At 38.0% G+C, this 12,338-nt stretch overlaps 1 protein-coding gene across 3 annotated transcripts in view; it reads left to right on the forward strand.

Moving 5' to 3' along the window:
* Window positions 1-12,338, forward strand: part of PROM1 (prominin 1) — a 63,879-nt gene that overhangs the window by 3,523 nt on the left and 48,018 nt on the right. For all 3 annotated transcript variants that reach the window (XM_053941523.1, XM_053941524.1, XM_053941522.1), the window contains exon 2: window positions 3,231-3,641. In XM_053941523.1, coding sequence (XP_053797498.1) covers window positions 3,422-3,641 — 220 coding nt within the window. In that variant the 5' untranslated portion in view covers window positions 3,231-3,421. The remainder of the gene's footprint in view (window positions 1-3,230; window positions 3,642-12,338) is intronic.

The raw sequence follows: 12,338 nt of genomic DNA on the forward strand, positions 1-12,338 counted from the left end.
TGTGATATATTTGCCAGCAAAGGGAGAAGAAGAGAACATGGCCATAATTCTAGAGATTTGTTGATTTGCAGGAAACTCACCTGAATTTTATAAAAGCTTGACTGAAAACTCTGTAGAATTGGAGACTTATGTTTTTCCATTTAGCAGAACACTGTTAATTTTTGCAGTACGGGGAGTGTCCTTGCAATTTCAGTACTGTCCTTGTCTTAAAACGAACCACTTTATCTTGGTTAATACGTGACTACTTACTTCTAGAAGGTGTAGTGATTGTTTTCCTGTACTGGGAGAACATTTTAAGTATTTTATTTGCCTGTTTGTGCAATTAGATAGACTTTAAATTGTCTTTAACTTAAAATCTTACCAAAAACAGTTGTGTGTGTACTTTATCTTCTTCTGCATTCCCTTTAATGTAACAGAGCACTACAGAGAACTATGCTTTGAGACACCAGTTAAAGAAGTCATCATCCTCTCAATTTCATCTTTCTCAGCTGCACCTAACATTTCAGTGAAATGGATGCTTTTGCATCTGTTTCCTTAACTTTTGAAATCAAGGCTCAGTTACCATGTGTGAGCTTTTTCTCCTGACTCACTGAAGTGTTGCAACTGTATTTCAGAAATCTCCAGAAAACTAAACCTGACTTAGAAAAAATACTCAAATCTCTTTTAAAGGAAAAAAAAAATGAACTGTTGCCTTTGAGCCCCTAAAATCAAGAGCCAAACAAGGTTAAGGCGATAAAAAGTGGTTACCATTTAATGAAGGTCCCTCCAGGTGTACAACACACTGACGTGCATGCTGAAATTGCATTGAAAATGTGCATGTGATATAGGGCTTTACGTGGTATAGAGCTTTTACACTTTTATAAATTTAGCAAATTAACATAATTGACAAGAATCCCCAAATAGAAGTGCAGTTAATTAAGTAATTCCCCTCTGGGTTTGACCCCCTCTGAAGCCCCCCCTCCTTGCTACAAGCTCTACCTTGTTTATGTGTATTGTCTTGAGAAGGTGGCTTGGCCTTGATATTCCCAGAAGAAGCAAGCTTGGAACAGGCCTTCAGGAATTTGTCTAATAGGAAAAGTACCGGAGTTAGCTAGGAAACTATATAGCTATACAATAATAGTCCACAGAGCTATGAATATATATGAGGATTATATGTAAAACAAAAGGTAATTTTGGCATCAGAACAGTAGTGTATCAACTTGCACAGTTTTTACTGTTCTGCCATAAAGGCAAAATAATTTTTTTCATCTACTTGTGGTCTTGTGATATTTTGTCCTGTAGATTCCTGGAGATTTGATAATAAACTGCAGCCTAAACAGTTTTCACTTTTTGACCAATTCTGTGTTCAGCCTTAGAGCAAGATATGCATATCATAAAACTTCACTAAAAAGTATCTTCTAGGCTGAAGAAAACTAGTCTCAGTGGAAAAATTAAAGGAGGAAAATTAATATTTTGGATTTGAACTTTTTTTTTCCTTTCATTAATCTTTAACAGAACATTGTTTTCCATGGTATTATGTGTTCTAAATGACTGTTTGCTTGTGTTGAGCATATTTCAGAGGGGTTGCTAACATAACCTTTTTGAATAAGAGTTGGATAATTGTGCTAATCATAGCATTATTACTATTCATTCTTCTTGGTTTTCATAAGCCATGAGGAAAAAAGATAGGTTTGAGTGTTCCCTCTTAACTCATTTGAACAGTGGAGAAACAAAACTGTCTCTAGGTCTTTGATCTGATCTTGTATTCCTTTGTTCCATGTTTTTCTTGATCTATCCTTTGAGTGCGGCGCTGACTACTAAACAAGCTTGCAATGTGTTTTTGACTTCTTGCAAAGTACTGGTTTTCAGAAAGGCAGCTGGTGTTTAACCAGACTGTAAAGCATGGGAGAGATTTAAGTCTCGCCTTACTACAGATTTTAAGTCTCTGTCTTCAGCATCCCTTTGACCTGGAAGTACCTTGGAAGTCAAGGTGTTGGTGTAGCATTGGGCTGACTGAAGCTGTGAGGTGTTTGTGTTATTTTGCTGTCATTCTTGCTGGTGGATGGTCTGAATACCAAGGTGGAAATTGAAAGCTTTTCTCTTGGACTGTGCTGCTGAAAAGGGCAGCAGAGGCCCAGCTGTGCTTGGAGAAGGCAGCTGGTGCTCTCTGGGTGGAAGTGATGTCTTGTCACGAGCAGTGTGCTTCCACACGACCCTGCCAGTGGCACTCTGGGGGATCACAAAGGCATCCCAAAGAGAAGCTGGGCTGATGGGTGGGAGAGTCAGCGAGGTGCCCACTGGCACACTCATCAGGTGTGTGCAGCTTCCAGAACCAGGGAATGGCAGCAGCTTCTCTATTGCCTTTTATTTGGTTGGTTTTGGTCTGTTTCCTCAGAGACTGCTGTTGCACACTGAAGTGAAGGAGTCTTACCTGGCTTCTTGTAGATCAAGACATGGTCACTTAATTTGTTGGAAAGCCAGGGGTATTTCTGTTTACATTTCTTAGAGTAGTGGTAGATTGAACTGCTGCCATTTTGTAGATTCAGAATGTTCTTAAACATGTTTAACCATCCAAAGTCATCTTAATGACACTCAGCTTTAGCAAGCTGTAAATAAAAATTGTTGACTTCTCCAGTTCTTAAGGAGAGCTTTGAGATAGCTTGAATTAATAGAAAGTAATTGCTGACACCTGTTGTCATCTGTCAAGAGAGTGATATTTTGTTGGGGTTTTTTTTGTTTGTTGTTTTTTTGTTTTGATAAGTTTTCAGTGATGTATAATTTTTCCTCAATCTTGGAAAACAGTTAAGAGTATCTAGGATGGAAGGCTTTGCTAAAAGGTGTAAGTTAAAGAAATGCAGGGTATGACTTGTAGTAAGTGTTATCAACTACAGAACCATCAGGTGGTAATTAAATGCATTGTGTAATTGTTGTGACATGACATATTGTACTTAGTCAGAAGCGCAATTCATGCAATGCTCCTTTAGTTTTGTTTCCCTTGGAGCTGTATCAACATTCTCTTTGTTTTTGAAAACTCACTGACCTGGAACTGTGCATAATTCTTTTTCCACCTCTTTCAAGTACAATGTATGTAGTATAACATTCACAAACCTCAAAATGTTTTTCTTCGCTGTCCTGTCAGGCTCACTTTTGCAGCTGTTGATACATTAAGTTTTCACAGAAGATTGCAGGTTGTCTTGCACTTTCCTATTTGCTTGCACATGTGTTAATGAGCTGTTTCTTCTTTTTGCCAGAGATGATGCGTTGAGTCATTTTCACGAGAGGCTGCTGTACCACTCTGAAGTAAAAATACATTTAAGAATTAACGGTGTGAGAGTGCACCAGCATTCTGGCTAGAAAGCTACTCCTCAAGTGAATGTACTGAAGATTTCTAGACTTGGTCGGACAAATACCTCTACCTCCAATTTTATGAATACTGCTCACTATGGCTGTGGAACTCTGTTTACTGCTGCTGATGTTTTGTGGAAGTACAATTTCAGAGGTACAGCCTATATACAAACCACCTCCTGGAACTTTGGATTTTGGATTTGTACCAGCCAAGACGTATGATACAGGTGCATACCATGAACCTGGGGCAATAGGAATTTTGTTTAAAATAGTACATGCATTCCTGTATTTAGTACAGCCAAATACTTTTCCTCAAGGTAAGTGGATAAACTACTTCTGTTTAAAATACAGATTTGTTATTGATGTTGTTATTTTTATTTATTACATTGATACACCCTATCATTGATACCAAGGCCATAATCAGGAAGTGAAATATATGAAGGGCTTTGTAAGTAGCACATGCTATGGCTTGGAAATCTGTACAGTTGTGTATAAAAGAATATTTTTCTGCTAAGCATAATGGGGAGGAGGTTGTTAATGAAAATGAAATGTCGGTGACCTTTCACAGAACTTTGCTTACATATCTCAGAGCTGTCACTGATGGATTTGAGGTGTTTTCTTAACTGAAGCAGCATGAGGTAGAAGTAGAAGATAAGCTGCTTTGTATTTACCATTAAATCCATACAAGACAGCTGAGTTTTGCATATTGTGATAAACAGTCAGGTGGTTATAATATTATAAGATTTAGCACAGGAAATTTGAAATAAATTTCATTTGTTTCCATATATGTGCATTCATGGTCAAGTTTTATGTAAGAGCAGGTCCATTACATAGCCTTGTGTATTCCTTGTTCCTTTGAAAGCTGTCAGGTTAAGACTTGAAACTGCACTTGTTTTAATGAGACTTTTTTTCCATTTGTTTCTTACTAAGCTGTCCCTTCTAAAGGAAAACTTAAGATGTTGGAGAAGTGTGTGCAACCTTATTGAGGTTGTATTGATTAAAAGGTGCTTTTGGAAATTGTGGTGTTGTGGATTTGGTAGTTTTATCAACTTAACTTTTCAACATGCTTTTTGTTTCCCTTAGCTCTTAAAAGTGCTAACGGTTCTTTATAATCTGGCATTTAAAATTGTATCAAGATGAACCTTTAATTAAATATAAGAATGGCTTTGGTTTGTAACTGATTCCTTTTGGTGGTTTAGCTGCAACTGTGTATAAAAGGTGTTTATATTATTTTGTAATACAGCTTTCAATTTATAAATTTAAACTTTTAGTAATATAAAACCTTAAATTCATTAGTCTAATGGGTCACATATGTGTATGATATCTGTGAACTCCTGTTTGCTTGGATTTTTGACATTTCTTCATGCGTCTCTGACATAACTGTAGAAGAATGAGCTCAGCTGAACTTGAATGAATGAATTGTATTTAGGCAAGTGCTCAGAATCCCAGGGGTTAACCAACAGAATATTCTGCAATAGGCCAGAAAAAATGGCCTTTCTGAAAAGAGGCCAGAAAAAATGGTCTGTTTTCCTGTAAGATGTGTCTTTTGAGCAGACCTTGCACAAGGTGTAATGAGGGCAGTTGCATGAAGGTGACAGTAATCTCACCTTTGGGAAGCACTGTTTCCAGATACCTCTGCTTCTTTTGCATCTTTCCTTCTGTTAAATGATCAGGTGAGCTATTTGTGTCTCTGTGAGACCTGATGGTGAGGATTGCCATCTGCATTCAGCTCCTAGAAGCACACCTCCACTCTGCCCAAAGCTCTTCTTGAATATTTTGTTCTCTTACGATTGTAGAAACTTGATTTCACTGAGACATTTACTGTGTTTCTGTATTACCAAGAATTTGGTCTGTAGTCTTGTGTGTCAGAATTAATATCCTGTGTCCTAAGCATGTGAATAATTAGTGAGTATGGACTTTATGGTCAAGGTTATTTTTTGGTGGGACTGCTAGTAATAAGTTCTACATCAAGTTGGTGTTGTAAACTCCAGCATTAAAGAAGTAAAAAATTTGTTCTTAGCTTGTAAGCCTTGAACAGCTCCTATTTCTCCTTACTTCCTTGAAGATACTTTTTGCCAAATCAGGTATTTTCAGAACTTTGCCTTTGTAATTTGTATTAAGTGAAGTCATGTTCCCATGGCCCCACATACTTCACTGCAAAACACAGATTTGGCGGATCATGTCGGTTTGAGTCATACCATTTAATTGGCTAATCCCCATAATCTCTTTTGCCATATGCTGTTCTGTTTTCACATTCAGTGTATTAATGGTGCAGTTACATATTTAAAATGGCTGTTTTGTTTTGTTTGGGGTTTTTAATTTGAAATAGAGTTAATTCTGATTCAGAGATGAAAATAAACGTGATAACAGATGGACACAGAAATCAAGCCTTTTGATGTTTCTATTTCAGATTTCATCGTTCTGATAGAACAGGTGCTTCAGAACAGTTAGCTCCAGGTTGATGCCCCAATGTATTGCCTATAACCACAACGTAGAGAAGTATCATTTATGTGTAAGCCTTGGCAGCAATCACTTAGACCTTTGATCTTAGTAGTCTTATATTTTTTCCTTGGAAGTACTCAACGTTCCGTTTTCCAGTGTATTGCTACTCTTACCTGGGAGGAGAAGTGATAGGATTGTCTAATTGCATGTAGATACTCCTGCCTTTGCAAGTCATCTTCTAATAGTGCTCTGATGGATAACATTCATAGTCCTTCAGTCCAAAGTATGCCTTTATACTTCACACTTTTCTGCTTTATACTGTATAAATATATACTATATATTTACATATACTATATGCTTTATGCTCTATTATTATGCTATGATAAAAAAAGATAGTAAGTACATGAGAGTCTTTGGGAAATGTTATTCTTAATTGCATGCTGCTAAGACTCAACAGTTGAAAGGGATCACTTATATTAAAGAAAAAAATCAGTCAAGAAATATTTTGTGAGATGGTTTTCTTCTAGTTACATCTAGATAAGTAATTATTTATTCCCTTCTAAATTTGTTCATGCTGCCAAGTTTGTGGAAATATAACCTTAATCTAAGTTTAGATTTAATAGGTAAGTTATTAATCAGATTTAATATAGTTCTTATGTAAAGTACAGTAACAGAACCAGGGCAAGGAACTGTAATGCCTTTAAGATTTTTTAAATTGCTGAATCTTTAAGACCAGCGCTGTGCTCTTTGGATATGGCAAGAAACTAGCTCAAAAGAAGTGAATTAGGATATCTGATTGCAGTGCTTCAGTGAGTCTAAATAGATTCTGCTTTCAACTCCACCAGTCAAATATTTTTGTACTCATTACCACATGATGTACTGCTGTAAATGGGAATGAGTTAACTCTTATTCAGGGAAGCAGCTTCTACTTTGAGTTAATGATACACTGGATTGGAAAAGTTGCAGGTCACTGGTTTGCTTCCTGAGGCTCAGTAGGTGACTTTAATCTCAGTGTGCCTTTGTTCCTCCATGGTAATGATTGTGCTGCTCCTCCTTTTGTTGAGGACTGTTGAGGATAGAGGCATCATTTTCCTTCTTGTTAATAACACCACTTAAAATAAAGAGATGATAGTAGGAAAATTACAAGTTCCTTCTATCACTTAGCTAAGAAAGAGGACATCTGACAAAACGAATAATCAGTTTTTCTTACGTAAAATTTTTCATAAACTGTAGCATTGATTTATTGATAAAGTTGTCACTTCATGGTTGTGAGATGGTGCATGTCATCTGTTGTATTGGAAACCATCAGATATGAACTTGGTATGGACAGGGCATGGTCAGTATGATGCTGTGGCTGCTATGAATTATCAGTTTTGTCTTTGTTCCCAGGGAAACAGTTGTTAGTTGCAATAAGAGAATGTTAATCTGAGATGCCAGTTGCCAGCAGGCTGTGCCCAACAAATCTTTGGCTTCACAACTTGTCTTGTAATGAAAATATGAAGCCTTCACAAAGGAAAGAAGCTGGGAATAAAGCTCCTGGTCCTATTTTTAGGTGAAATACAACAAAAACTTACAAGCCTGTTTACCTTACCCTACTGTAGCTGAACATACTGCAGAACAGTTTTACCATTTAAATTACAACTGCTTTTCTCCAGCTTCTGACTTTTACTCTAGATAAGCATTTCTGCTAAAGTGGGAGTTCAACGTAAAAGTCAACTGTTGAATGCAGGTACTTTCTGGGCAAAAGATAGTGTGAAGAGTTAAATGTACTGTTTGCTGTGGGAAACAAAAACAAGATGATTTTTAGACCCGGACTACACTTCTCAGTTCTTTCTGACTGCAGAATCTTGCTTGCTGAACAGTTTTATCAGACTGAGGATCAGAACTTGAATATTTTAATGTCAGATCCTGTGTCTGACCCCTTTTGCTCTTTTTCTCCTCATCTATTCAGCCTTTAAAGCAGCTGCAGATTGTGAAGTTCAGCAGGTTAGTCTTGTGTTATCTCAGTCATAAATCACATGAGTGTATTCAGCAATTAAATTATTTCCAGATATTTTAAAGAAGAAACCTGCAACTTGATGTGAAAATAAACTGTATCTGCAGCTAGTATAACTGTAATAGAAAATGCATATGCAAAACCCTGTTGTTTTGGGTAGGTTTGATGAGCTCCTACGATACTAACTTTTTTTAATCTATTGGCTGTGTTGAGGTTCTAAAGCAAGTAATCAAAACACTTTATCACCCCCTCACTGAAACTTACTAAGGCAGAATTATTTTGTGTGTGCATGTGTCAAACTAGCTTTTCTGCCTTTTGTAACTAATTCTTCAGTGCTCATTTTTACTTTGCTTCCTGTTAGTAATAAGTTTTCCACAGCTCCCCTGTGGAAGAATGTCCCCTGTGGACAAATGCGTATGCCTGGATTTTGGAGCTAAGCTCAGTTCTGTGTAGTTGGTAGTGCCTTTTTATTTTTAAACTTTAGATTTTCCCAGGAATGTTGTGCATGTCTGCACAAGATAAAAGGATTGTGCTCTGGCTCTGACTCTGCAGGTGCTACAGTCCACCACCATAAAATTTTGCACAGGTACCTACAGCCATTATGACGTTTCATAAAGACATAATTTAGGATATCCTTTTTTCCAGTTGTGTGAAGTTTCAGTTTGGATGTGATATACTACTTTTTTGAGCTAGTGTTTGATAGCAACCCCCTTGTTCAGGTGGGTTAGTTTTCTCAAAGCTTTCATCTTAGGGCTGGGTTGGGAGCATAGGTGGAACTGGTACAGGAGCTGAGAAGAGGGGAAGAGCAATCTGCCCATTAGTAAGTTAGCTGTTAGATTGGCTTGTTAGATGGGCTCAGTTCTGTTGTCAAGTGACAGTCAGTGCCTTCACTCAATCCCTCTGGTGTTTTTCCACAGCTGTGAGTAGAGCTGTGGTGTGAATTTATAATAGTGGCTTAAGTGTGTATATCAAAAATGCGGATGTGACAGGTGCACTGCAAAATGCAGTGACAGGTGTTATATACAGCAGGGATGGGGAATTGGGTTAACAGTGCTCCTTCATTTGGAAATACAGTGTATACAGTGAAAGAAATTTCTTGTATGCAATGTTGGAAATACTGGGGAAGATGGAACAGCAGGAAGATATGAGATAATTTAGCCTCTTCTTTTCTCTGCCCACTCATATGCATTTAAGGAAGTAGTGTTAAAAATCACTGCTCATTTCATGTTAGGAAGTTAAGAGCTGCTCTGCTTGGTGACATGCCCATGTAAGCGAGGAGCAGTCTGAGAACATTTCTGAAACAGATTTAAGGCTGGCTTTTTAGTTTTCTTAGTCACCAGAAGAGTAATTCTTTCCCCCCTGATTTAATCAGAATGGCAGACTAACAGATTGCTTGTCAAAAGGACTTTCTGTAGGCAGGGAGGAGACAGAGGTTTTTGGGAGGGGAGGCTTATATAGATGATCTGCTGGAGGTTGCCACAGAAAACTACAGTTGCAAATGTTAAGGCTTCTATGATGCCTTCCTGCCCACTTCTTTTGGATTATGTAAACAAGGAACCTCTTTTGCAGACAGGCATTTTAGGGAAAATATGGAAGTAATTTTTTAATCACTGTAGCATAGCTGATAATCTGGAATTCTTGCTCTTTATGCCCAACTGGAACTCTTTCTCTATGATGTCTTCAGTGCTTGCCCTGATCTGGTGTAATTCTGCCTGCCAGCTGTGCCTAGGAGAAAAAAACATGCTTTGACAGCAATTGGAAAACATCAGTTCAACTTTACAATTTCAACACTTAGGACAGAAGGGAGAAACTAAAGAAAACAAACCTCAGGTAGAGCTTGAGGGTATTGGGTTACTTCCATGGGAAGGGTACTTGAAAGTGGCATTAGCACAGATGGCTGTGGTAATTCCTGCAGGGTACCTCAAACAGCCATGCCTCTTGGAGTTTAATAATAATCATAAATTAAGGAGGCTTACAGTTGTGTGGTATTCAGACAGCTTATATTTCCCCAATCTAAACTGACTTCTCCCCATTCCAAATGAGACAGTTACATGCTTTCTGTCTGTGGGAACATCTCTGGCCAGTGGGTTAGGTATGTTCTGTGTGAAGTACTGAGGAACTCAGGAAACCTGCTGATAGTTACAGCATGGACAGTCCTTAAAACTCTCCTGACCCTGTTCTGTTTGTCTGTGGATGTTAGTGGGAGACACAAGGTATAGCCAGCAGGCTGATCAGCAGCATTCCCTGCCTCAGTGCACAGAGGATAAGTTCTGGATGCAACTAAATCTGGGGATGCTGACTACAAGGAAGGGAAGGGTGTACACGATAGTATTGTGAGCGAACATGGCCTTGTTTGTTTGTCATACTAAGTAGAGTCTTCATTGGTGGGGTTTGCATATTTTTAAAGAAAAAAAGCAAAGGTACTATGTTCTAGAAATGCATATATTTAGATAATTAGCACTATTGTACTTTTAGCACCACTAAAAGCTTGATAGCTTGTTTGAGACTTGCAGAGCATACCTGCAGCATCTCCTATAGTGGGAAGTGGGACAGAACAGCTTTTGAATCAGCCACAGTATCTGGCATGATGGGTGAACCTCTTGGAAAATTACCAGCAGCTGCAGTCATCTTTTGGGTTTTCAGGCAACTCTTCTCAGGCACCATAGTTTTCCCAGCTTACCACTGGTATTTATCCTGCCCCTTCATTTAATTTTTACAGGCTTAGCTATCCACATAGTGCTGAACCTCATTCTCATTTCTAACTTATAGCTCTGGAACTGATTGGGGAGAGAGAGGAGGCGGGGGGGAGGGGGGGAATATCACAGAATTTACTGGAATTATGTTTGCACAAGCTTCCAAGGGACTTCTCAGTTCTTTCGTCATCTTGGCTGCTATGAAGCATTTTGAGTTAATCATATGAAACACTGTACAGAGACTGCCTGTTATTGGAAAGGCAGTCATTTGAGCTTCTCTTTTCTTTGTTACAGACCATCATAATAAGATAGCACAGCCTAGCCCTATTATAGTGGTCTGGTAATTTGCTTAGGTGGTTGTCCACAGAACAATAAACTTCTAAGTCTTGTTCAGTGATGGCTTTTTCTTGAATGATGTCAGCTGAAGTAAGGACAGCTCCATAGATCTTTGTAAGAAATCTTTCCACAGTCCTGCTAGTCAATTTTCATTACATTGAAAATGACAATCGGTATTTTTTCCTCTCCCTTTTTCTCACTATTGTTCTTACTTCTCAAGATGGTCTGTGTAACTTTCAGATTGTAACCAAAATGGTGCCTTTTCCAAGTGAATACAAAAGTTGCTGGAGCAAAATAAATGTGTAAATGTTAATTATACTTTTAACAGTATTAAAGTTTTCCATGTATGTATTAAAGCTTTTGAGTATACTTCTTCCTTTTTCCAAAAGTGAGTTATCTTCATGTTGGAAGAGAAACCCTGGTGGCACAAATGTTAATCAGTGTAGTTTAAGCTGACTAATCTATCAGTATATACATTTTAGTGTAAGCCTGCCAGTTATAAAAAAGCCTCACAAATCTACTTAGACACCTTTTTCAGTAAGCACATAAATTTCTTACCTAAAAACACTTGTGTGATTGATGACTTGTATTGCATGATAACATAGCATAGATCTTTCTTTTGACAGAAAATATACAAAATTATTTTATTTTTGTGAACTTTAAATTGTGATTATGGTTGTGAATGTGAATATTGCTACTACTTGTATTGCTTTGGCTGTTTAACTCAGCTGAAAGATACCTGTACCGAGTAAATCCAAGCATCAGGGCTAATTAGCTCTCTTTAGAGTAGCAATCTTTACTTTTGCTTTGATTTTTGGAGGAAATAGTCGTCTCTGTAGTACTTTGAACCAATATGTATGCCCCAGTTATCAAACATATGTGGAAAGTTGTGGCTCTTGCAAAAATGGGGAAGCAGAGAAAGGGATTTCTGTGGAGTCTCAGGGAAGCTGCCAGAATGCTTGTCGCTGAGGCGATCTGGTCAGCAGGGCTCCAGCATGTCATTCTCAATTAATTATCTGTGTTCATATTTCCAATAATCCAGGTTATGCAAGAGAAGATTTTCTGTGCTTTCCTCGGTTTACAGCAACTCCTGAGGAGATAAAGGAATAGAAAAAATGTTGTTCATACAGTCCACATATTTACTGCTTTGATCAACGTTGCAAGTCCATTATGTTCACACAACTCAACCTATCAAGAAGTTGCTGAGCCTGTGCAGCGTGCTAAACCAGACAAACATACAGTGCACCAAGTTAAATCTTTGCCTGTAATCTATTGTAAATCTTTACCAGATGGTGGCCTAGGGAGAACTTGAGGTAGCTGCTGCAAGCAAAGCAAGTGGCAAAAAATAGCTGTCATGGCACAAACAGTGTGCTACAGAAGTTTTGTTGCCTTCAGAAAAAGGGAGACTGTAGTTTCTGTGTGGAATACTTCTTCAAAGCTTTCAACTTCATTTTGTGTCTGTGTGATGCATGCAAATTCATTGCAGCCTCCTAAGGAAGGATTTTTCTAAAGGCTTCTCTCTCTTTTTTCTTCTTCCAAAACTTCGG

Source organism: Vidua chalybeata, chromosome 4, assembly GCF_026979565.1.
Source record: "Vidua chalybeata isolate OUT-0048 chromosome 4, bVidCha1 merged haplotype, whole genome shotgun sequence".
NCBI classification, from domain to species: Eukaryota; Metazoa; Chordata; class Aves; order Passeriformes; family Viduidae; genus Vidua; species Vidua chalybeata.